The following is a 25,452-nucleotide window of genomic DNA, read 5'->3' on the forward strand; positions in this document are numbered from 1 at the left end:
CTGTGTGCTGGAATTAAAGGAATGTGCCACCAGGCCAGCTAGGCTTGGACTAACTCTTGAGAAGAAACAATAGGTAATGTTCTAATCTTGGGAGCTGATCAGAATGTCATGTCTCCACCCCAGGCCACAGGTATCCTATTCTTTTGAATAGTAGGCTTAGGAGCAGTAAGGGGCAAAGCGAATTTTCATCTTCCTAGTGTGGCCAGAGAAACAGGAGGTGGGGGTCTGAATCTGAGCACAGGGAGGGGTCCGCCCTTAGCCTCAAAGGTCACACCACCTAACAGGGTCCAGAAGACTTTCCGCTGTTGGAGTGCTAACGTCATGGCCCCCACACGGGGACACACTTCCGAGCCTTGTGATAATGCACACGTCCAGGTGAGGTTTGGGCTGAATTGAGCATTGATTGAAGAAGTGGTGGGGGTGGGGGGTGGGGGCTCCCTTTCTGCCACCTGCAGAGCACTGGGAGGAGTCACAGAGGCCCAACAGGTCAGACCACTTTGAGAACCAGGACAGAGGAGTGGACCAAGAAGCAGAGGAAAAGCTGAGGCTGGAAAGGGAATTGCACGCGCGTGAGACTGCCATGAAGCTACTGCCCAGCTGGAGAGCCGCGCTGCCCATGGGCCCTCGGCATGGCCTGTGCCCCTGCATCCCAGCCTGGCCGTGGGCACAGCAACCCAGAAGTAGGTAGCTTCAGGGTGGTTGGGGCTAGCATAACCGGAGGGGAGCAGGTGCCCAACCCAGGCCCAGCTCCTTCCAGCTGAATGGGTCCCTGGATCCCTGTGATTGCCTTGGCTAACTCTCCGCTCTAGCCGAGGTCAGGAAAAGAGATGTAGGCACAGAGTGAATGCGAAGAGTGATGGGCTTAAGGAGAAAGGTCCCATGTTCAGTTTAATGTTCAGCTATTTTTATTTTAACCCTTTGAGATAGTTGGGGTTTTTCTGTTTGTTTGTTGTTTGTTTTTCTATTTTATTTTCTGAGGCAGGGTCTTACTATGTAGCCTTGTCATGGAACTCACTCTGTGGACCGGGCTGGCCTTGAAATGGCAGAAATTTGCCTGCCTCTGCCTCTTCCGCCTATGGGCTGAGTTTTAAAAGCGTGAGCTGCCAAGATCTTACGTGGCCAAGGATGTCTAAGGCTGGTCTTGAATTCCCAACCTCTTGCCCTCAAGCTGGGATTCCAGTATGTGCCATCCCACCCAGTTTTCCTGTTATTTGAAATAATTAACAATTTAAATGTAGTGCGCGTGCCCGAGCACGTGTAACGCCTGTGTGTGGGAGGACAACCTGTGGGAGCCAGTTCTCTAGCCTGCGGGTCCTGGGGAGACATCGAACTCAGGTCGGCAGACTTGACAGCAAGTGCCTTTTCCTGCTGAGACATCTTGCCAGCCCCCAACTTTTATTTACTATTATTTTGTGTGTGTGTGTGTCTGTGTGTGTCTGTGTGTCTGTGTTGTCTGAGTTTGGGTGTTAGTGCCACAGGTTGACAGGAGGCGGTCAGAAGACCTATAGAAGTCGGCTCTCTCCCTCCACCACGCAGGCCCCAGAGGTCAAACTGGGGTCACTGGGCTTGATGGCAGGTGCCTTCACCTAATAAGCCATTAGCTAGTCCTTTTCTCTTCCATTCAGGTTTTGCTATGTTAGGTGCTATTTCTTTAGTGTTATTCCAGGCTGGCCCAGACAGAACTCACTATACAGGCCAGGGTGGGCCTGACTTACTGCGATCTAACTGCCTCCTGAGTCCAGGGATTACAGGCATTAGCTACTAGACCCAACAAAATTCTTAACACTTTTGCAACAAGAGTCCCCTCCTCACTTTCCCAGGGTCCCCCAAACCTCGTGGTTCATCCTGGCTAATGTGTGTGTGGGGGGAATCCTCACCCTGAGACAGGACATGAGCTACACAGGCCTTTCTGCTGACGCCTGAGGAACCCTATATGGTGAAGGCTGGCAGGGAGGGGGACCAAAACTAACCCGAGTTTAGCGTTGGTTTCCTGAAACCTCACTTACCGTCTAACCTTGGTCATATCACTACTAAGTCTTTTTCCTTCAGCAGTGAAAGAGTTAACAGCCCGCAGCCCCAGAGGGGCGGGACATGTGGCAGCACACATACAACACAGATATTGGCATTTGATGGTGATGCTGATAAGATTAACTTCTATTACTAAATGTAGAGGGCTTCAGGCGTGAGTCATGCCTGTTCTCTCTCCTGCCTGTCATCGTCCAACTGCCCCCTCTCACCCTGTAGACTCTGGCCCTCCCTAGGGAAACAAGGACAGGCTTCATGCCAGGCTTGGATGCGGGTAGGATATTCAGAAGATAAACGTGCCCCATGCTTGGGTGGCCAGAGTTAATACCTTACCTCTCCCTGAGTGTCCCTTTCGCAATCTGGAGCTATGGACCTGGTTACAGATTGACTTCGAACAATGTCTGATGTGCGGAGTAAAGTCCTCCTTGGCCTTGGTAAAGCCTTCCTCTTTCCTCCTCAGAAGTTTCTCCAACCCGTGTCTCAGAGATGAGAGCTCAGGACTCCAGGAGCCCGACACAGGTGCTGGCGAAAGCGGGGAGCTGGGCAGGGACACGGCAGGTGGGGGCTGGGCCTCTGCTGGCCTTTCCCGGAAGGCAGAGGCAAAATTTCTAATGTACTTGACAAAAAGAGACAGTCCTGAGCTTTCAGTGGCACTCGGGGAATGGAGTGGAGAGGATAAGGATAAGGAGCCTGTAGTTTGGGGGCTGACTGACCTGGGCTTAGATGGTCAGTAAGGGCTGGGCCTACTCCCTCTGTGGCACCTTCAAGGATGTCCTCTGAGAGGCAGAGGTGGGATGGGAGGGGTCTTATCCAAAGCCTAGACCTCTCCCTTGGGCCTCTTTGTCTTCTGACTTAGGGGCCTCACTAGAGAGCCTAAAGGACTAGGGTCTCTAGAAGCCAGGCCAGTGCCTTCATCCCTAAATTGGGATGTGGGAAGGAGCAGTGACCACCAGCTGTGAGGGTGGCCGGTCCAGTCCATTCTCACTGACTGGCCAGGAGGCCGTGTGACTCCCGTAGTTCAGACAGCATAGGCTTTGCCGCTCATCACTCTGCCCTGAGCTGTAGCTCTCTCTTGCTCCAGCATGAGTCCCTGGGTTCAGCAGAGGATTCCACCAGGGACCGGAAGACATCCTTGCCCATGGAGCCCAAGTTGGACATGTTGTACAAGATTGAGGATGTGCCGCCATGGTACCTCTGCATCCTGCTGGGCTTCCAGGTGCGTTTCCCCAAGGCCTCCCTGGACACAGGTTATTTCAGGCCAGAGAAAGAGACAGGTCAGCATGACGACTGTCACCAACAGCAGTGTCAGAGCAGGTTAAAGTGACCTGGGAGGACTGTGGACGGCAAGTGACAGGCAGGAAGTGACAGGCAGGAAGGGCCCATCCACGGAAGCCATAGGAATGGCGTGGGGGAGGCTGGGGCTTTGGTAATCCCTAGGGGATGATGTCATGTGAGTAAGCACCCTGTCAGGACACTGACCTGGGATGCACGTTTCCCCTGAGTGTCGTGGGGCCACCTCTCACACTCCTCTCACCTCAGCATTACCTGACGTGCTTCAGCGGCACCATCGCTGTGCCCTTCCTTCTGGCTGAGGCGCTGTGTGTGGGCCGCGACCAGCACATGGTCAGTCAGCTCATCGGCACCATCTTCACCTGTGTGGGTATCACCACTCTCATCCAGACTACAGTGGGCATCCGGTGAGCTGCCCCTCCCCAGCGCATGCGCGCTCACACACCGCACACGACAGAGCCAGAGCAGGCGGTTTCTCTGAGAGCATCCGGTTTCTTCCCTGTCTGCTGCACTATCTACCTGGCCAGCCTTAGAGCTAGGTAGCTGGGCTCCCAGGAGACTGTGTGTAGGGCGTCTCCTTCGCTCGCTCTTTACTCCAACGTTTAGGGGCACTGCTTCCTTGCCCCACTGCCCATCCCTGTGAGCAGGCTTTCAGCATCTGTGTGGACCTGGGGGATTCCTAGCCCGGGATGAACAATTCTAATCCGGTTGGCTCAATGGTGGTGGATGCGAACAGTCGCAAGTAGCCCTCAGATGCAGAAAAGGAGCTGTCCGTTTCTAGAGCACGAGGCTCTCCCGGATGCTGAGATGGAGGGCCGAAGACAAAGCTTGGGGTTTGAACTGAGGGGAGTCCCCCTGGGGCCCCAATGCCTTCGCTCTTTCTCTAATGCTTCCTCCAAGCCTCCAGTTTCTATCCCTTTCCCTCAACCTCCTCTGCCACCCACCACCGCTACTCTGTGCCACCTTCCAGGCTGCCGCTGTTCCAGGCCAGCGCCTTTGCCTTTCTAGTTCCAGCCAAAGCTATCCTGGCCTTGGAGAGGTGGAAGTGTCCCCCAGAAGGTGAGTTCGATTTTGATGTCTGTGCTGGAGGAGCCATCAACTGCCCAGAGTCTAGATACCAGGGCGTATTCACGGCACTGTGTTCTCTCTCTCTGTCCCCAGAGGAGATCTATGGTAACTGGAGTATGCCCCTGGATACCTCTCATATCTGGCACCCGCGGATCCGCGAGGTGGGTAGAGAGAATGGGCTGGAAGGAGGGGCTAGAAGGGCAGTTTGTATACACTGCTGAGTTGTGTTCAAGGAGGTGGTCGAGAAACTTGAACTTTCTGTTGAGGCCCCTGTCAAGGTGACTTACAGCCGATTTTGCCTTTTTAGGTCCAGGGTGCAATCATGGTGTCCAGTACGATAGAGGTGCTGATTGGGCTGATGGGGCTGCCTGGGGCCCTGCTCAGCTACATTGGGCCTCTCACGGTCACCCCCACTGTCTCCCTCATTGGTCTCTCTGTTTTCCAAGCTGCTGGTGACCGAGCTGGCTCCCACTGGGGCATTTCAGCTTGGTGAGTGGACTGCGGGACTATTTCTGTCCAATCCAAGACTCTGACCCCAGCCCCTTCACTCCTGCCGTGTTTCCAGGCATCAGCCTGGCCTACCAGTTATTTCCTTCCTGTGTCTCTACCCCCAGTTCCATTCTACTGATCGTCCTGTTCTCCCAGTACTTCCGCAACCTCACCTTCCTGCTACCTGTTTACCGATGGGGCAAGGGTTTCACTCTCTTCCGCATCCAGATCTTTAAGATGTTTCCGGTGAGGAGCTGACAGATGCTAAGACTAGCAAAGGGGAAGAGCTGAGGCAGGGCCAAGGCTGGGGCAGGGACAAGGGCTCCAGCTAGAGGCTGAGCATCAGTGGGGGTTCTGGGGCTGGTGCCGACGTAGGAGCCTGCAGCACCCCGTCACCCCACCTGCTCCAGATCGTGCTGGCCATCATGACCGTGTGGCTGCTCTGCTATGTGCTGACCCTGACTGATGTGCTGCCTGCAGATCCCACAGCCTACGGCTTCCAGGCACGAACTGATGCCCGAGGTGACATCATGGCTAGCTCACCCTGGATCCGCATCCCCTACCCATGTAAGCAAGTCCACTTGGTCCTTTCTGCTTCCAGCCAGAACTCCTGTGAGACAGACGCCTGCTGACTCCAGTTCGGCTGACAATGCAGTTAGCATTAGCCCTGTTTGTGAATGCCACATGGTGTTTATCCCCAAACCTTATGCCAGATCTGTGGTTCAGTGTGAGACCCTCCCTACCAGCCCCTCTCCCTTTCAAATAACCCCGTCTATCCCCACCCCTGTTGTCTCCAACCCAGGTCAGTGGGGCCTACCCACAGTGACTGTGGCTGCAGTCCTGGGAATGTTTAGTGCCACACTGGCTGGCATCATTGAGTCCATTGGTGACTACTATGCTTGTGCCCGGCTGGCTGGTGCACCGTCCCCTCCAGTACATGCTATCAACAGGTATGCCCGGCTCCATGTCTGATCCTGAGGGGCCACTATGAAAACAATTGTGGGGATAGGACTGGGTCCCATGGTTGGAGGCTTGGGCAAGAGAGCCATTGTCACCTCCAGCCCTCATTTCCTTGAGTACGGAACTGGGAATTACTCTATAAATGCTGGGAAGTGCGGAGAGATGCAAGAGTCCCAGGGAAACCAGGTACAGACAACTGTGTACCTAGTTCCTCATGTGTGTTCTAATGCATGGCTAGCCATGCTGTGAGGTGGGGACCCTCATCTCCGTGGTACAGATGAGGAATTGAAGCTCAGAACTGTCCAAGGGAGTAAGCACTGGCACACAGTGCTGGTATTGGCTCCTGGCTTCCAGAGTGGAATGCAACGGATAATGCCAGCCTGAACAGCCCCGGAGCCAAGGGGACAGGACAGTCTGTTGATGAGGCTGGACCAACACCCCACTCACCATTTCTTTACAGGGGAATTTTCACTGAAGGCATCTGCTGCATCATTGCTGGGCTACTGGGCACAGGCAACGGGTCTACCTCGTCCAGCCCCAATATTGGGGTCCTAGGGATTACCAAGGTGCCACGCCACCAGCCAGAGCAGCACTGTCCTGTTCTGTGTTGCAAAGCCCTATTCTGAGTAGTCTTGGCTTTGGCTCAGCCCCACCTGTGGGAGCATCCCACCTTCACCCTCCCCTCTACCAAGCACTGGGGTCCATTTATATGCCTGACACCCTGTTCCCTGAACTGGCCCTGCTTCTGGTTCTAGCCAGCCCCTGGCTTCCGCAGGTGGGAAGCCGTCGAGTCGTGCAGTATGGTGCATGCATCATGCTGGTCCTGGGTGCCATCGGCAAGTTCACAGCCCTCTTCGCCTCTCTCCCAGACCCCATCCTGGGAGGAATGTTCTGTACCCTTTTTGGTGAGTGGCCGATGCCTGCCCAGTGGGCGTGGCGGGGCCCATCCAGCCAGGCTGCATCCCTGACGGTTCTGCGGTGGCAGGTATGATCACCGCCGTGGGACTGTCCAATCTGCAGTTTGTAGACATGAACTCCTCCCGCAACCTCTTTGTACTGGGATTCTCCATGTTCTTTGGCCTCATGCTGCCCAATTACCTGGAGTCCAACCCAGGTGCTATCAACACAGGTACCCTTTGTTCTCTACTGTTTTGAGATGTGGGGGGGAAATGGGGCATCTCTCAAAGCTCTCACACACGTGGGGTGGAAACCAGTGTCGTGGTAGAGTACTTCCCTAGCTCCTGTAATAAGGCTGGATTACAAGCATGAGTCTAGCTATTGATCAAGTTTTATATGTGCTCATTTAATTTTCAAACCAAACAAGAGTTCCCAGGGGCTAAATGTTGTCCTAAGCCAATAACTAGCAGTTGACAGAAGACTGTCCCAAAATATGGGACAGAGGCATGACAGGCTTGAAAGTCAGGGCTTTGAAGAGCCCACGCCCACGATAGTGGGCGACACCGGTGGGAAGTCCCTGAGCCTCCTAGAAAAGGCCACTAGCCCACTGGCCCTCGACTTATTCCACAGGCATTTCCGAAGTGGATCAGATCCTCACTGTGCTGCTGACCACGGAGATGTTTGTTGGCGGGTGCCTTGCTTTCATACTGGACAACACAGTGCCAGGTACTGGGTCAGTGCTGGGAGGAAGCACAGAACCAGGCCATACTCCTATGTACAACAGATGGCCTGGTTCCTGCGGACAGATGGCCAGGTCTGATGCCATGCAGCAGCAGGAACAGACGGGCTGGTGGAGCCAGCTGGCTGGGGGAAGAGCCTGTAGCATGGCATATTCCCTAGGTCTGGAGAGTCAGTTCTGGGTTTTGGGAGTCTCCCACCAATTCTTTATGGCCACCAGGCTGGAAGTGCCTTTGTTTTTGCAGAGTTGGACAGGTAAAAACACAGCACTGGTTTGTGGGGGCAAAATCTACCAAGTAAGTTAGCAGCCTGCTATGCAAACAGAACCCCAAGGTGAACCCTCGCTGCCCCAGCTCTTGCAGGGAATGTGGAAATGTGACAGCCCAGTATGCGTATGCCCAGTAAATACATGTTAGAGACTGACGGCCATGAGATCTCACACCACCCTCAAAACCTGACAGGCCAGGCTGGATCAGCAGTGAAGCACACGCCAAGCATGCGTGAGGCCCTAAGATTCAATTCCCGGTATTGAAACCAAACAATGCCCACATCATAAAGTAACTGCGAATCGACAGTTACTGTACATGACCCCTGCAGACAGGCTTTGGAAAGTGAGTGGGGAAAGCTCAATGAAGACAGTGGTTATTAACCATGGTTTCTTGAGGCATGGCAGTTCAGACTGGCTTAAACTTGCTATTCTCGTCTTTATCTGCTATCTGACCTATCACCATACCTGGCTTATTCCTGCAGCAAATGCGGTTCAGAAAAAGCTGGTGGAATTTACCAGCTTGGCTGAGGCAAATTGAGGATGTTTGTTTTAAGGAGTTCTTCCCACAAAATGGGACATAAAACTGGGTTTAAATAACAAGTTGCTGAGTCTAAGCTGGAGTCATCTGCAGATAAGGCAGCTCCGTCCTGAGAGGAGCACGATACTGGGACCAGACTGTTAGCGGGAAGACGCTCTGGGCTAGGCAGGCTTTCAGGCTATGGCAGCGGCATAGAGGCAAGTGGGGCACCGGGACCACAGTCATGTGTATGCCAACAGCTCAGGGGCAGCCTTTCCGAGGCCTCCAGCCCTCCTTGTTAAGAGCCTGAGATTTATTCGAGGCTGCAGTGGCTCTGGGGTATTCTTAGCTCTGGCTGCCCTCACTCCTCCCACTACACTGGAATTATTTCAGTCTTTGTCAGCCCCAGCCCTTCTGAGAACCTGCAATCTCTGAGACTCTGGGTCTTCTCCCATAGGTGCACCCTCCTCCATCAAAGAGTTTTGCTCAGCTTGGTTTTCATTCATACTATAGAAATGATTTATTTCCCAAATGTATAGTTAGAGTGAATCTTAATATTGATAGTGTTTCAAGATCTGTGTCCTTGGCCTGGCAGGACGGCTCAGCAGGATGACCTAAGTCCAACCCCCAGGACCCACATGATGGAGCAAGAGAACCCACTTCCTGTGCTTATCATTTGATCTCTGCACTTTCATAGTTACAGGATAAACATATATAAATATATATATATACATATATATATGTATATATATATATATTTATTTTTTGAGACAGGTTTCTGCGTAGCTTTTTGGTTCCTGTCCTGGAACTAGCTCTTCTAGACCAGTAAATATTTTTTTAAAAAAAGGATAAACAATAAACGTGACAAAAAGTTAAAAAAAGCCGGGCGGTGGTGGCACACGCCTTTAATCCCAGCACTCGGGAGGCAGAGGCAGGTGGATCTCTGTGAGTTCGAGGCCAGCCTGGTCTACAAGAGCTAGTTCCAGGACAGGAACCAAAAGCTACGGAGAAACCCTGTCTTGAAAATAAAAAAAAAAAAGTTAAAAAAAATACGTCCTTATGTATATAGCCTAGATACTACTTCTTGGGTCCCATGAACCCAGCACACACTAGCCCTATATTCAGATCCATCCATCCATCCATCTTTTGGGTTTTCCCAGAGAGGTTGCCTTGGCTGTCCTGGAACTTTCTCTTTAGACCAGGCCGGCCTTGAACTCAGAGATCCACCTGCTTCTGTTGGGATTAAAGAAGTGCGCCACCACTGCCCAACCCAGACAGAGTAAAATGACTTAGCCTGTTTCTTCTCAAAATTTTGTGCAATAGTGCCTACACACCTCCCAGGAGTATTCTGAAATAATGAAATTAGTTAGCAGAGTCTGATGCTATGGTTACACAGCATTTATCTTTAAAAAATTTTATTGTAACACTGCATTTTATATGCATTGGTGTTTTGCCTGCATGTATGTCTGTATGAGGGTGTCAGATCTTGGAATCACAGACAGGTGTGTGTGAGCTGCCATGTGGGTGCTGGGAATTGAACCCAGGTCCTCTCGAAGACTAGCTAGTGCTCTTAAACATGGAGGCATCTCTCTAGCCCCATTATTATCTTTTAGAGTTTCTCAGAGCTATGGCAAGTAAGGCATCCAGGGTGGTAGAGTGCTTAACTAGCATATAGAACTGCCTTGGGCTCCATTCTAGCAATGCAAACTCATCAAGACTTGATTCCAGAAGTATGCGTTACAACTGGTTGTATGAAAGGGAAGCAGCACAGGGCTGTCACCCTCTTAGATGACCCCACTGTCCTCCTGCAGGGAGCCCAGAGGAAAGAGGCCTGGTACAGTGGAAAGCTGGAGCCCATGCCAACAGTGAGACATCAGCCAGCCTGAAGAGCTATGACTTCCCCTTTGGGATGGCCATGGTAAAAAGGAGTGCCTTCCTCAGATACATTCCTATCTGCCCAGTCTTCAGAGGATTTGCTAACAAGTCAGAAAATCAGACTCCAGTTCCAGAAGATACTCCAAACAATACAGAAACTGCATCTGTGTGCACCAAGGTCTGAAACTACGAAAGGAAAGGTAGGATGTGTTACGACTCTTGTGGGAGGCTGAATAATCCAACATGTTTCAACAACAACAAAAAAAACCCTGAATTCCATTTTTTGTAATCTGTTTCAAGTTTCTTCAAGGGGAGAGTAGGCTGGATAAAAAATCCTATGTGGATTTTGGGTGGAATTCCTTAGCCATGTTATAATGAGAGCAGAGATTCCCAACTGTTGTGGGTCACCGATGGTTACAAGTAAATTGCAATATTAATCCTACCAGATATAAGCAGCATTTAGGACAAGCAGTCTATAAGCAGTCACCGTAAGCCTGCGTTTCCAAATTCTTTTATGATTATATGTATTTTTTCAGTCTTTCAAGTACTGACATTGGCATAAGCCACCATGATTAGTTCACTCCCTCTCAATTCATGATCCTTCTATCATAGCCTCTCTCAAAATGTAAGAAAAAAACTTTAATTCACTTTATGTGCGTGTTTTGCCTGCATGTCTGTGTCATGCACCTGTTCAGTGCCTGCAGATAAGCAGTAAGCACGGGATCCCCTGGAACCAGAGTTATGGAGAGTTGTGAGCTACCACGTGGGTGCTGGAAGCCAAGGGTCCTCTTGCCAGAGCCATAAGTGCTCTTTCTTATCCACTGAGCCATCTTACAGCTCAAGTGCAGGAACTTTGCAGGTGTATATCACTACACCTAAATAATATTTGGTATGGAAAAGACTGAAACACTAAGACATTAAACAGGAAAAATCATTCCACATATACCATTTTGTTTCAATCTTAGTGGTCATAAAACTAAAATAATTTTAATTACTTCAGTACCACAAATCTGTTAGTACAAGCCCGTAAGGGGGGTGAACATTTGTCTTTAGGGCTTCAAAATGTGTGGACAGTTCTGAATCCTGACTTTGCTTAAAATGCAGACCCCTGGTTCGGGTTAATGAAATGCTTTCTCCCTACGAGCAGTGGTTCAGTGAAGGCTGAAAGGCACTTGTGTCTGCTATGCAAGCTGTTAAGGAGGCACATGAGATTGAGGCTAGTTTGAGCAGTGCCCCCTTGTAGTGCATTTGATTCTGAGCATTTAGAAAATAAAGGTATTATGGACCCCCCCACACACACACACAAAGAACAAGTTTCAAAGATACACACATTAAAAAAAAAACAAAAACAAAAAAAGAAAATTGGGGCTGTTGAGATGGTTCGGTGGTTAAGAGCCTGGCTGCTCTTCCAGAGGTCCTGAATTCAATTCCCAGCATCCATATGGCAGCTCACAAGGGTCTGTAACTGTAGTCCTACAAGATCAATACTCTTCTGTGTAGTGGTATATTATTTGTACCTTGATAAATAAAATCTTGCCTAAAGACCACAGGCAAAGTCAAGCCACTAGAGAAGTTTTACCTCTACCAAGGCTGGGCGACTGCAGACTAAGCCTCTCTCCTCCCATTTTATATTCCCTCTAGTGCTGGGATTAAAGGCATGTGACTCCCTAGGACTGGGATTAAAGGTGTGAGTCACCACCACCTGGATTTGTTTCTGCATTGATCTTGTGTAGCCCAGGCTGAACTCAAGAGATCCATCTGCCTTTGTCTCCCAAATCCTGGTATAAAAGGTGTATGTCACCATTGCCTGACCTCTAGTGGGTCTTCAGGCAAGATTTACCAAATACAAATAATATATCACGACATTCACCCCTTTTATTGTCTAAAATAAAAAAAAGGCTATATTCAGGCAGACAAAACATTCATCTACATTAAGTAAAAAAATAAAGGCAACACCTGTTCGCTCTCAAAAAGTTAGTACTAAAGGGAGGGAGGGAGGAAGAAAGGAAAAGAAAAAAGAAAAAGGAAAAATTAAAGCCAGGCTTGATGATGTATGCCAGATCTCTGTGAGTTAGAGACCAGCCTGGTCTACAAAGTGAGTCCCAGGACACCCAGGGCCGCACAGAGAAGCCCTGTCTCAGAAGAGACAAATGACCAGTTAACAGTGGCTGCTTGCCATGCGGAAAATAGTCCCTAAGTCCAACCTCCAGAACCATAGATAAAAAGTAGTAACTTCTCAGAGCTTTCCACAATGAATGTGAGCCAGAAACATTCACACAGAAGAGTAAGATAACCTCAGCACCCAAAAACCCGAAGCAGGAACCTGAGCTGCAAAGCTGGCTTTAGCTATGTAGCAATATAGTGTCTCAAAACATAAAGTCGGGAGTGGTAGGCATGCCTTTCAAGAGGATCTCTGTGAGTTGGAGGCCAGCCTGGTCTACAGAGTGAGTTCCAGGACACCCAGGACTGCACAGGGGAAACTCCGTCTTGAAAATAAGCAAAAATGATGAAATAAATGACTACGTGGCCCGTTTTAGTCTTCAGCCCTATAATATCAAGAGAAATCCATGCTGCTGCTCATGCTAAATAGGTGTTCTACCATTAACACATATCCCCAGCACACCAGTTTTACACCACGGCTATCTAAGATTTCAGACACTGGTCTTAGACAACAAAAAAGCAAGGACAAGTCAAATACTGGAGAGACACTTGCATAGCTTCTGTGTATTTGAGCAAGTCCTCCTTTCTGAGCACAGTTCACCCACACTCAGTACCGATACTGGAGAGTCTGTACCAATAAACACAAGCACCAGCTCAGTTCTACTATTATTTATTTTTTTAAATATTTTTGAAAAAATATAATTTTTTTACAATATTTTCAACTTAAACACTATTCACACTGAACACGTATGGCAGCTTAACCTACCCAAATATGAAGTTTAAGAAGCCAAAACTGTTCTAGCTTTGTTAAAAGAAAAATTGTGCTGCAGACTATAGTCATGATAGTTAACAAAGCAAGGAAGAGCACCACTCAAAATCATGCTTCCGCCTCTTTAGTGCTCCAGTGGGTGATGGGCTGGTATTGGTCCTGTGCCAGACGCCACACACGTATGGCCATGATGCAGTGGATCCGCAGAAGACACACGCCTCAAGTCCTACTTCTTCAAGTTCACCACCGCTGGGCGAACCCAGTGTTCCTAACATGATAACGCACCAGGCAAAAGCCAGCCTGGCTCTGAACTGACCACCACCGTACCCTCTGCAGACATTCTTGTGTAACAACTTACTGCTAGTTAACACTTTCTTCAGAAAAGGTCATTTTCAATGGACAAATGCAACAGAGAAATCTGCTTAACAATCAGAACTTAATTTAAACTTACACATTTACTTATTTTACAAAGTGTAGACATTAAAGTGTCAATTAATCCTCAGGGACCACCTACCCTCAAAGACAGACAATTCAGTGAGAGCTGGAGCTTGTTTAATTTGGTTCTTTGTCACAATTGACTGGTGCTTCTTCCACTGCTGTCTTTACATTAAGCCACGGGGCCAATTCTACTTCCAGGAACTGTGTGACAGCTTCTTACTTAGTAACAGTCTCAGCACTTTTATTAAGCATGCAAGACTAACAAAAACTTTGGCAATGCATAAGTGTAACACAGTGACGAGAGAGCTTTTACAATGAAGTCTTCTAATACTGCCTTCACAGTGTGGAAATTGTGCTACATCCACCAAAAGAGGGCCCCGTCTACTCAAATATGTTAGTACTTCACCCCAGGAACAAACTCCTTTGCATTTGGATTCAGATTGCTCTTGACCTGGAAAATAAGTACATAAGAAAGAAAGAAAGAAAAAAAAAAAGCAAATTCATTATAGTTGGCTGTGGATTCTCAGAAGCATTCAGCCTAGATCCTTATGTAAAAAATATCTTAGAAAAATACAACAGACTGGACTAAAGTTATACCTAACCCCAAAAATCTATGAGAGAAAGAAATGTGATGGACTGTTTATATCCTTTTTTGTTTTATATAGGTCTCTTTGTACAGTCCTAGCTGGCCTGAACTCAGAGATCAACCAGTCTATCCTCCCAAGGGCTGGGATTCAAGGCATTTGTCACCACACAAAGCCTCTATATCCTATTTTACCAACTTCTAAAGTAGGAGCTGACATTAAACATAACAATAAAAAGACCCCACTAACTTCACATAAACTATAGGAATATTAATAGCATGGGATAAGGACTTCTGTCAACTGTACATGATGCTCTGGGTGACTTCCAAGTAAGTTAAATACAAGTTTACAGTAGAACAACTGGGCATTGTTGGCTGTTGGTGAATTTTACTTATGACTGTCACTGAAAACTCGGGGGTTATCTTTCTACAGGAGGAACTGGACGTAACAAGAAAAGAAAACCACACAGAAGACAGAAGACCTGAGTTGGGAATCTCAGCTCTGCCTTTTCCAAATTCCCATGGAAGCTTGGACAAATCACCCTCTGAGACTGTTTCAGCTTACAAAACATCAGAGTAGGCCAAAGTCTCTAAGCACTCTAGGGACTTGCACTAGAATTATTCTGTTTCCCACGTTTACTTTCCTAAGCATACATGTCAATGTAAAGAAATAGTAGGAAATTCTCTACATTGAGAGTTGGGAGTTGACAAAAAGGAAATCAGGAGATTCCAGGGGTAAATGCAGACATGCAGGTAGGCTTTTTTTTTTAACACGGAATTTAATTCTAATGTCATGTATTTTAAGACCAAAACATAATACTAAACAATACATTGGACCAATAACTTAGATAAATATCCCCCATTCCCACAGGGAAATAAATCTAAATTTTAATTAATGTCTCAGGCCTGGGCTTGATCTTCAGCATTATATACACAGAAATAAAAACCCTTAAGAAGAGCGAACATGGTTTAATTGTAAAACCCAGAAGTCTTTTATATATAATCTCTGGCAGGTAGAGGAGTCTAAGAATGAATTGAAGTACTCTCAAATAGTTTGAGTTAAACTAATCAGTTTCTGTGTTATGGATTTATGCAAAATCCAGCTTATACTCAAGACTAGCAAAGGTTCATCAGAGCACCAGTATCATTTGACACGACTAATGTAGCCATAAGCAAGCATCTTGACATCATATACCTTGTTCAGCTAGGTCATTGTCATTTACTGCAAGAAAGATTATACCACAATGTAAATGTTTTCTGCATTGTCCTTTAGTTGCAGAATGGTTTCCAAAGCATGACGGGGAGGATGACTCTAAACTATCTCCTCTGGGATGCTTTTAAACAATTACCATGCTTAAAACCTGATTCTTCAAGTTTAGGTGATTATGACAACAGCTTAGTAAACGAATGCACACTGAACAGACAACAATGAAGAAATTCCAGAGCCCAGGAGTTCCAGATAATTCTCTTGGCTAGAAAAATGAACACTGAAAACCAGAAAAAAAATGTAATTTGCATGTGGAGCATGGTGGCTCATGCTTGTCATTCCAGGTCTTGATAGACTGGGACATGAGGATTACTCTCTAAGTCTGAGGCTAGTCAGGACTATGCACTGAGTTTCAGGTTGGATTGTGCTGCAGTGAGACCCTGTTTCAAACATCCACCCACTTCACAAAACAAAGTCTTGTCTTTTATCTTAATTTTAGTAAAAGACTCATCAGGGTCTACTTTAGTGACGATGAGAACTTTATTGCAGGGGCATTAGCAGTGATGACACTGAGGATAAGCAAGGACATAAATCTAGCTTTGTGTTCTTTTCCTGCCAAACGCTTGTAAAAGCATCTCAAAGAAACCCAATCAGGAGATCTAAGAAATTTTATCAGATAAAAATTTCCAGATTTTACCAAATGTTTAGGTGATAAAGAGTAACACTTTCATCAAGGTACTTTTATATAATCAAGCCATATGGTAATATTGTAAATTTTGTACTACTCCAAGACATTCAGATACTTCAAGGGCAACATAAGTTTAATGCAACATCAAGGTTGAACCAACAAGTTATCCTATGTGAGACTGGGGGACCTCTGATGCCACGCTTAAAAAGAGTGGGAAATTTTTCAAAGGGAAGAGATGTGGAACTCTTCTTAAATAGAGTGTAGCTGGATTTTCCACTTATGGGAAAGATGAGGTAGGGTCTAAAAGGATGAGAAATGACTTTTTTTTTACCACAAGATCTTCCAGAGAAGAGCCATCACTGATAACAAGGTCATTAAACTGGTCTTGGATTTGGTCCATAGTTTGTGGGAGATCTCGAGCTGGAATAAACCATTCATGTTCTTCTTCCTCTTCCAACATTTCTTGGAAACAGCGTTCAATAAATTCTTCTTCCCACAACTCCTCTTCTATCTAGAGTTACCAAAAATAAGGGATAATTATAGCATAGCTGTAGGACATCCCTCAGTATGGCTTAAAATATCTTAAACGAAGCCACCTGCAATCATAATGTGAGAACAGGTTGTGGTAGGTCATATACGCCTTTAATCCCAGCACTCAGGAGGCAGGCAAGTGGATACCTGAGTTTGAGGCCAGCCAAGAATACACAGTGAGACCCTGTCTCAACACAACACAACAGAACCAGATCAAATAATAATGTGGCTGGCTGTGTGGTTTACACACTTGAAAAACAAAGCAAAACTACTACAGTGAGTTCTAGGCCAGCCTATAATATAGAATGTACCCATTTCTCAAAATTTCCCATAAGAGCCAGTCACAGAAGTGCACAACTGTAATCCTAGTACTATGGAGGCTGAGAAAGGAGAATGGTGAGTTCACACACACACACACAAAACAGAAACACCAAACCATAGTATCAGAGCCAGAAATGCAGCTCACTGGTATAGTATATCACTATGCATGAGGCCTTGGGTCTGATCTCCAATAACAAAATTCAAAAATTAAAAACTTCCTTTGCTGCTTTTTTACTACAGGTAACAAAAGAAAACAAAACCCCCATAAAGACTGAGGAAGAGCTGTTTAGGGTTATTCTAGGTCTTTATTTGTCTCTACAGAATGTCTCTCCATTTAAATCAGCAGGGAAAAAGTAAAGGAGTGAGCCAGGTAGTAGCGGCACATGCCTTCAATTCCAGCACTCAGGAGGAGAGGTAGGCGAATCTCTGTGCATTGGAAGTCAGCCTGGCCTACAGAGTGAGGATATGCAGAAAAACCCCATCTTGAAAAGCAAAATGAAAATAAATAAATAAATAAATAAAACCCTCAAAATAAAGAAATAATCTCTTCGAGAAATATTTATCAGAATTACCCATGAAGCCTTGAAATACTCAGCCCCTAACCCAATCTGCATAAAGACTACAGGAAAATGTCCAGGAGGTAGAGATTAAACAGCCAGGGCTACACAGAGAAACCCTGTTTTGACACCCCCACCCCAAGCCCTCCAATAGAAAGGGAGGCTGGAAGAACGATTCAGGGCTGAACAGCACTAGTTGTTCTTTCAGAGGACCTGTTCCCAGTACCCATGCTGGGCAGCTCACAACTGTTTGCAGTTCCAGCACTAGGGGATTCAACGTCCTCTCCTAGCTTTTGCACCTGCGCATACATGGCTCAGCCATTAGGTTAGGCTCATAACCAAAAAAAGTAAAAATAAATCTTAAAGTTCATGGCTTTAATCCCAGGACTTGGGGGGTGCAGAAATAGGCTGGTGTATTTCTGCAGGTTACTGAGACATACTGCCTTAAAAACAAACAAGACAACCCTTTTCTCCTTTAATAACAGCCCCGCACCTCTATTGAATCTCACTGAAATGATAGAAACTGTTTTACTCTACAATGTCCATCATTGGATACAGAGATATTAGGCTACCTACTGATTGCCAAACCAAACGATCAGGATTGGGACTAAGAAAGCGAGAATAGTAGAAATGGGGATAAAGATGTCGCTTACCAATCTACCAGAGTTCTCTAAAGAGTAGTAGCAGATTTTAAGGTTGATTAAGATTGAGGCTCTTAGGTGAAAAACAGACCAATTTTGCACCAGACATCTATGGTCTGTGTGCTTCAATTTCTTAAATTCTCTCGGATTTATACTGTAATACAGAGATCTGATTTGGTTTAAGGCAGCGGTCTTCAAACTGAACTATCTGGGACCTTTTTTGGCTTCCTGGGCTCTATCCTATTATTCTGCACCAATCTCTAGAGTGTGACCCTGAAACAAGCTGCCCAAGTAATTTTAATGAGCAGTTAAGCCTCGCAGTAATTAGTAGCCAAATAAAGTAAGAGTAGTAACACACAAATCTTTACCTTGCATATAAATGACCACACACACACACACACACACACACACACACTGGGGTCCAGCACGTCTTTGAAAGATATAAAGCTACAAAAGAAACACGTTTGTACACAAAACTGACTTGTCTGTTGAATTCCTCTTCATTTTCCATCCACATGTACTCTGCAAATGGATTATCATCTTCATGAGAATGACCGTTAATAATCACATCTTCATTGATGATGCTTGGGCTAGTACTGCTGCGACTTGGATCTTTCATGGTTGGTGTTTGTTGTCGTTTTTAACCTTTAAAGTAGAGTACAATCATTCTTTTAGTTCCTAATGAGTGCGCCTGCTGTTATTACCACCCACCAAAGTGTTAGAGGCACATGCGACATTAGTTGGAAATGATTAAGAAATAGCTGAGACAAGGGCTGGAGCTATAGAAGTAAACAATGCTTTTGTGTTTGTGTGAGGACATGCACATGTGTGAAGGCTATGTTTTAAAAGTTAGATTCATAAATTTTACTTGACTTTTGTTAGTATTTTTTTTCCTATTAATGCTGCTTAGAAATCAGCTAACCTCTTCAATATAGAAGCTTGTTTTCACTAGATCATGTCCTTTATCTCCATTCCTACTTGAAATTCCTCACATACTGGTTTCCAACAGTATATCACTACTAAAATTTTAAATATGATTTTATCATCTTTCTCCACTAGTTTCATATCTTAAGAATTAGCATTAAGCAGGGAGGGCAGTGATGGAGCATGCCTTTAATCCTAGTCCTGGGAAGTAGAGGCTATGCAAAGAAACCCCGTCTTGAAAAAAAAAAAAAACAAAAACGAAAGGAGGGGCTGGAGAGATGGCTCAGTGGTTAAGAACACTGGCTGTTCTTCAGTAGGACCAGGGTTCATTCAATTCCCAGCAACCACAAGGTAGCTCACAACTATCTGGATCTCCAAGATCTGACACCTTCACACAGACCTACCTGCAGGCAAAACACCAATGCACATAAAATAAAAATAATTAAAAAAGAAAGAAAACCCAAAATGGTCTCATTAAACTTCAAATAGATACATTTCTTGCCTGGGCTGCATTCTGAACTGTCATGACTCCTCGGCTTTAGTTGTGTTCTTTATCACAGACAGCCAGTCAGACAGACAGACATTAGTCTACCAGTCTCTTTAGCTGTAAAGTAAAAATAATTATTCCACCAGGCATGGTAATGCCTATCTGTAATTCTAGCACTCAAGAGGGGGAAGTAGAAAGACTGCCTTGAGGCTGAGCCACCCTAGATCACACACTAAGTTCTAAGTCAGCCTGGGCTATGTAATAAGGTCTTGTCTCAAAACCAAAACAATATTCACACACAAAAAAATATTTCCATTAGTCCTTTTCCACACAGAAGTTTTCAAGAAGCATTAAGTTTCTGTCTTAATGTTTGACACTACAAGGTAACGGTTAGAAGAGCACCCTAAGAGCCAGACCCTAACTCTAACCCTCTAAGTGAGGCAGACCTATAGACCTGTAATCTTAGGACTTGGGAGGCTCAGGTGAAGAGGATCTAGCTGTACTATGTGCATAGAAGACTTATTTTCAAAAGGAGAGAGAGAGAAGCTACAGGCTAGAGAGTATAGGAGCATGCCTTTGATCCCAGTACTCAATAGACAGATCTCCTGAGGTCCAGGGAAGTCAGGGTTATATATATAGTGAGTCCCTATCTAAAAAATAAAACCAACAAAAAACTATCACGTCTGTTTTATTCTTCTCAGTATAAATCAGTTATTTACCCTAAGTCTCACCCTCCTCAGATGTGAACCGGGTAATAATGAAAGTACCCAGGGCTAGAGAGGCTGTTCAGCAGTTGAGAGCACTTATCGCAGAGGAGTTCCCAACACCAATAGAATAGTGGCTCACAACCATCCTTAGCTCTGGTTCCAGGGGACCCTTCCTACTCCACCCTCTGATCTCTGCAGGTGCCAGGCACACAAATGGCACACACAGTTACATGCAGGTGCACCACATGTATGCTCAGTGCTCGAGAGGTCAGAAGTTGGCAACAGATACTCTGGAACTGAAGTCACAGATGGTTGTGTGCTCGGAACTGACATTTGGGTCCTCTGTAAGGGGCAACAATTAAACAAGCACTTTTCTTAACTGCTAAGACACCTCTCCAACTCCAGCGCCATTTTTTGTTATTTTTTGATTTTTGTTTTTCTGAGACAGGGTCTTATAAGCGAAGAGTGGCATTGAAGACCTGGACCCGAAGCTTCTTCCTTTACCTCCCTTCTGATTACAGTCACTCAGCACTGGTGTTTACTTATTTATAGACAAGGTCTCAGTACATGGTCCTGGCTTGCCTGAACTTGTAGACCAGTCTGGTCTCAAACTCATAGAATCCATCTGCCTCTGCTTCCTATATTTATAAAACAGGCCATCCCCAATCTCCTAAATGCTAGAATTATAAGCCAGACCTAACCACAACCAGTTAATCATTTAGAAAAATTAAGCATCAAAAGCAAGGTACAAGGTAAAAATAATCACAGGTCTTCTACCTGTAGGAGTGAAACAATGTTATAGAAAAATCCTAATCAAAGGTGGCACATGGCAGGAATCCTCGCTACTCAGGAAGCAGAGCGGTAGGAAGTCTGGTCGATTTATCAAGACTCTGCTTCAAAGGGCTGGAGATGTTGGTTGTTACACTACAAACAGCAAAAAAACCAAACTCTAAGCCTGTGATGTAACACTAATCTCTAATGTTATTAGGCCGATTTGGTAAGAGTAAGGATGGCTCACCATTCTCCATCATTTGAGTAAAAAGCTCAAATATATCAGAAACACTAATTTATGCAACCAGGTGTTAAAATGTAAGATACAACTCAAGGGCTGGAGAGATGGCTCAGCCGCGAAGAGCATTGCCTGCTCTTCCAAAGGTCCTGAGTTCAATTCCCAGCAACCATGTGGTGACTCACAACCATCTGTAATGGGGTCTGGTGCCCTCTTCTGTCCTTCAGGCATACACACAGACAGAATATTGTATACATAATAAATATTTAAAAAAAAGGGTCATAACTCAAACCCTTTAGGCAGATGATCATCTCAATGGTATCAATTAAAGCCTTTTAAATTAAAATTTACATTTTTAGTTCTTTTAGTTTTAGTACTTTTTTTGTACTTGCCATATTTCAAGCGTCCCTGCCCATACTGGGTTTCACTATGTAGCTATGGTTGGTCTTGTACTTAAGAGATCTGCCTCTGCCTTCTGAAAGTCCCATACTCCAAGTTTTCAATAGCCACAGGAATGCTGGGTTTCGGAGTCCAGCCACTATATCTAGTTTAAATAACTAATACTTATAAAAGTACTTAGAACAACGATTGGGATAATTAAATGATATGTACTTGCTAAATACCTGCCAAGCTCCTGTTTTCTCAACTTCAAGTTATGTAAGAAAAAACCTGCTCTATTTCACACATTGTAATGATGAGTATGAAAATACTTTATAAATTATAAAAAGGGGTGAAAGTGCAAAAGGTTGTTAAATACTACCTTCAATCTTCCAAAATAAAATTGCTCTAACAGTGGACATTTTATAAGTGTCATTAAAATGAAGGCATCACTATCTAGGGTCATAAAGTGATAAACCTGAATTAAGATTTACTTATTGGAGGAAACCCCACTATAAACTTACTCTGTCCCAAAGAGGGTAGAAAGTACCTACCTCAGTTTGAGTTCGCAAGGACCAATATGCACATCCTTTAACCATTACAGTGAATCGCCATTCCCCCCATCCCCTAAAGAAAGATAAATAGGGTATATTTTTTTGAAAGTTACCTGTCTTTTGATACATACTTGTGAGAATGGTTTTGTTCAAGGTCATTAACACAGAGACTGTGTTCAATATCCTGTCATTTACAGACCAAAAACAGAGCCACAGAACAGCAAGAGCTGGATCTCATTAAAGTTCTTGCAGAGTTTCTCTTCCTAGTTGAAACGATCTACAGCTCACATTTCAGACATTACTTACATGAACCAATGCCTATCAACTACTAAATGAAACGTGAAAAATGTGCCACCGTGAAAAATGAAATGCTCAGCCAGCACACGCAAAATGAGCATCTCCTGAAATTAGCGTCAAAGGCTGTCAGCAAACTGAAAATCAAATTATTTCTAGGGTTTGGGCCTGCAAAAGTAGGGAAAGGAAGCCTTTAGCACCTATTAGAAAATTATCGCGGGCTACTGCAAAACGTTTTTTAAAAGTAAACTTCACTATAAGTCCTAATACTCCCTTTCGTTGAGGTAGCAGTGGTACCGAAAGGTAAGGGGGCCAGTATCCAATAATATGAATTGAACGGGCCTTTTATCTATCAGCACCCCAAACAAAGGCCCTATCGGGAGCACATGATAAAGCTTAGAATAAAGGGGTAGGGGTGATGAAGAAATGGAAGAGGTTGAAAGATACAGGCCGTTCGACCGTTACAGAGTGCTCCCCTGGGACACCGTCAGCCTGCCAGTCCCTTGGCCCCTTTCCTCCCCAAACCCCAGCGCCGCAGAAACGCGCAGGCGCAGTAGCAGGGGCTGCGCGTGGCGACGCGCAGGCGTAAAGTGGGTAGAAACAATGAGCTTTGTTGCCCAAGCGGCGAAGGGGGGGCACAGGGAAAAGGTACTGGACAGGTTAAAAAAAAAAAAGTCTGAGGATTGAGGAACGCAAGAAAGTGCTATCCCGGCAACACTCACGCGCCACAAAAGACCCGGACAGACGACTGTGCGGTCGAAATCATAAATAATGAAATGAGAAAAAAGAACAGAAAAACGAGCTGAGGCCACTTCGGAGAGATAGATGGAGCCTGCCCCGGCTTATCCCTCAGACTCTGCGGAAACGGACCAGAAACAACCGAGGTCAAATCGGCCTCGGAGGCGCACAGCCTGAGCGGCCTTTTTGCCCCCTCGGCCTTGCCGAGAGCGGCCTCTCGACCGTCGGGGTCGCCGCGCCCTCACAAAGCTCGGTCTGAGGGGACCCCTCACCCAGTGCACGGCAGCGGGGACGGCAGCCAACGAATCCTGTCGGCCTCCGCGGATCTCCACAGGCAGCGCCGCTTCCCCGCTCGACGTGCGCTTCGCCCGCCGCCTCCCTTCTCCAGTCCAAACAAACACCCCAGCCCGGAAGTGACTTCACTTCCGTCAGCGCCGGCCCCGCCCACTCGTTCTGTCTTCTCTTCCCAGCCAGGCCACCAGAGTGCGCAAGAGAGAATGCGACTGGTCTGAGTTGTGCTCCCATTCAAGAGCAAAGGTCTTCCAAAGGCCTTCCAGATGCTCAGCAGAGACCCACCTCGGGGTTTCCTAGGTCTCTTGGTTTCTATTTATGCGAGTGTGACTTCTCATGCGCCCGCCCCACCAGAATGATGGGATTCTGTGGATATGGGAGCTGGGAACTAAAGTATGCATACTAAAAGGGGTCATCCAAATAATCTACTCCGAAATACATACTAAAAATAACACACTGGGTCACGCTAAGAATACGCACTGATGTCATACTGAGATCCTGACAAAAACAAAAAGCAAAAGCAGAGGTATATAGCTGATCCACAAGCATTCGTTCTCACACACGTTAAAGACAGACCTTCACACGCTATCAAAATAACAGCAGGTGGTTCCTATGCAGACTACTGAGCCTCTTTAAAACCAAGACAGGAAACTGCTCAAACTCAGACAAAACTAAGGAAGGCTCAAAGAATTTCCACAACAGTAATTCCATCACGTTTAAGACGTAAGAAGCAGGAATACAGGACCATCATTGCTACATGAGACTTTGTCAAAAGAATAAAGGACAGCAAGATGTTTTAGTGGGTAAAGCAAGCTTTGTCACCTGAGTTCCATCCCCAAGACCCAAACATTAAGGTAGAAAACACCAACTCCACAACTTGTCTCTGACCTCTACACATGCCATAGCAAAAAAACAAACCCCAAACCTTTGAAGCTTAAAAGCTTCAGTGTACTGGCCTATGTGTTCTTAGTCACATTTCCTTGCTTTCATCATTGGCAAGCTCTTAAGTTCTGTCAATGACACTAAGCAAGAAAAACTATCTGGATGTTGTAGAAAACTGAGTATACTCTGATATAGGAAAATTGAACCTGGAAATTAAATTTGAATCCTCAAAAAATACCACATACTCATCCACTGAAACAACCACTTTTTTTTTTTAAAACATTTGCAACCAGATCCATGGTTTCATCTCTTTGTATAGTACTCAAAGGTCTTCGCATCAGTGACATTCCTTTGTCTTCACCTCAGGCAGCATTTTTACCCTGGGCCAATCTTGGTGACAAGGGATTTACTCCTTAGTATTTATTTCTGGACAGTTCAAAGCCCCAAAGAAATCAATATGAGTGGTCTAACATGGTTAAACTACTTCACTTACGCTTACAGAACTGTATACTAAACTTTTCATAGTAGCCTCTCATCTGCAAGGAAAGTGCACAAACCACTAAGCTGAAGCCCCCACAATTATAGCCAATTGGAAGGGAAAGTTTGACTCTGCTGCTGCTGAGCAACCATACAGTTATAAGAGACTGTATGGTTTATCCAAAGGATGCTGATAACCAGGGGGAGTGTTACACAACTGTAACCTTAGCCCCCAGGAAATTAGCCTTCTCAAAAAAAAAAAACAGAAACAAAACAAAACAAAACAAATAAACCCAAGTCTGTTGTAAATCTAAGCCTCAGAAACCAGCATTGGCGAGAAACTTGGAAAATAGTCTGAGGTAGGAGTAACAGAAATCAAGACGTGTTTACATATTCTTTAATTGACCTAAAACTTTTAAAAGATTTTTAGAAAATACTTATTAGGTATACAATATTCTGTGTGTATGTCTGCAGGCCATAAGAGGGCACCAGATCTCATTACAGATGGTTGTGAGCCACCATGTGGTTGCTGGGAATTGAACTCAGGACCCTTGGAAATGCTCTTCACCGCAAAGCCATCTCTCCAGTCGTTGAAAAGATTTTTAATTAGTGTACGAACATGTATGTCTAAACGTATGCCATTTGTGTGGGTGCCTGAGGCTTTGAGTTGGATTTAAAATGTGAGCCTC

General features: G+C 45.7%; 2 protein-coding genes across 6 annotated transcripts; one reads left to right on the top strand and one right to left on the bottom strand.

Moving 5' to 3' along the window:
* The first annotated feature begins 506 nt into the window (after positions 1-506).
* On the top strand, positions 507-14,777 carry Slc23a1 (solute carrier family 23 member 1). 2 transcript variants are annotated; one of them, XM_075968962.1, is made up of 16 exons: positions 507-680; positions 2,486-2,544; positions 3,107-3,241; positions 3,565-3,722; positions 4,286-4,374; positions 4,477-4,544; positions 4,691-4,872; positions 4,998-5,118; positions 5,283-5,439; positions 5,675-5,822; positions 6,293-6,398; positions 6,608-6,737; positions 6,818-6,961; positions 7,360-7,455; positions 10,064-10,327; positions 14,511-14,777. In XM_075968962.1, the coding sequence occupies exons 1-15, from the start codon at positions 581-583 to the stop codon at positions 10,309-10,311; spliced, it is 1,941 nt and encodes a 646-aa protein (XP_075825077.1). In that variant the 5' UTR covers positions 507-580; the 3' UTR covers positions 10,312-10,327; positions 14,511-14,777. The 2 variants fall into 2 exon arrangements, with proteins under 2 accessions (XP_075825077.1, XP_075825078.1); XM_075968963.1 differs by lacking the exons at positions 507-680; positions 2,486-2,544 and having other exon boundaries at positions 3,176-3,299.
* Paip2 (poly(A) binding protein interacting protein 2) lies at positions 12,942-23,537 on the bottom strand. 4 transcript variants are annotated; one of them, XM_075968970.1, is made up of 5 exons: positions 23,386-23,515; positions 22,082-22,154; positions 18,504-18,667; positions 16,304-16,483; positions 12,942-13,945 (listed from the first exon to the last, which is right to left on the bottom strand). In XM_075968970.1, the coding sequence occupies exons 3-5, from the start codon at positions 18,639-18,641 to the stop codon at positions 13,889-13,891; spliced, it is 375 nt and encodes a 124-aa protein (XP_075825085.1). In that variant the 5' UTR covers positions 18,642-18,667; positions 22,082-22,154; positions 23,386-23,515; the 3' UTR covers positions 12,942-13,888. The 4 variants fall into 4 exon arrangements, with proteins under 4 accessions (XP_075825085.1, XP_075825083.1, XP_075825087.1 ...); XM_075968968.1 differs by lacking the exon at positions 22,082-22,154 and having other exon boundaries at positions 23,386-23,537; XM_075968972.1 differs by lacking the exons at positions 22,082-22,154; positions 23,386-23,515 and adding an exon at positions 23,098-23,297.
* Between the last annotated feature and the right edge of the window lie 1,915 nt (positions 23,538-25,452).

Source organism: Microtus pennsylvanicus, chromosome 4 (assembly GCF_037038515.1).
Source record: "Microtus pennsylvanicus isolate mMicPen1 chromosome 4, mMicPen1.hap1, whole genome shotgun sequence".
NCBI classification, from domain to species: Eukaryota; Metazoa; Chordata; class Mammalia; order Rodentia; family Cricetidae; genus Microtus; species Microtus pennsylvanicus.

Coding starts and splice junctions, on each gene's coding strand:
- Slc23a1 (XM_075968962.1), top strand. CDS start 581: ATGAAGCTACTGCCCAGCTGGAGAGCCGCGCTGCCCATGGGCCCTCGG. Junction 2,545..3,106: donor ACTCCAGGAGCCCGACACAG/GTGCTGGCGAAA, acceptor CTCTTGCTCCAG/CATGAGTCCCTGGGTTCAGC. Junction 5,119..5,282: donor AGATCTTTAAGATGTTTCCG/GTGAGGAGCTGA, acceptor CACCTGCTCCAG/ATCGTGCTGGCCATCATGAC.
- Paip2 (XM_075968968.1), bottom strand. CDS start 18,641: ATGAAAGATCCAAGTCGCAGCAGTACTAGCCCAAGCATCATCAATGAA. Junction 16,484..18,503: donor AAGAGGAATTCAACAGACAA/GTCAGTTTTGTG, acceptor TGGTAACTCTAG/ATAGAAGAGGAGTTGTGGGA. Junction 13,946..16,303: donor CTTCTCTGGAAGATCTTGTG/GTAAAAAAAAAG, acceptor CTTATTTTCCAG/GTCAAGAGCAATCTGAATCC.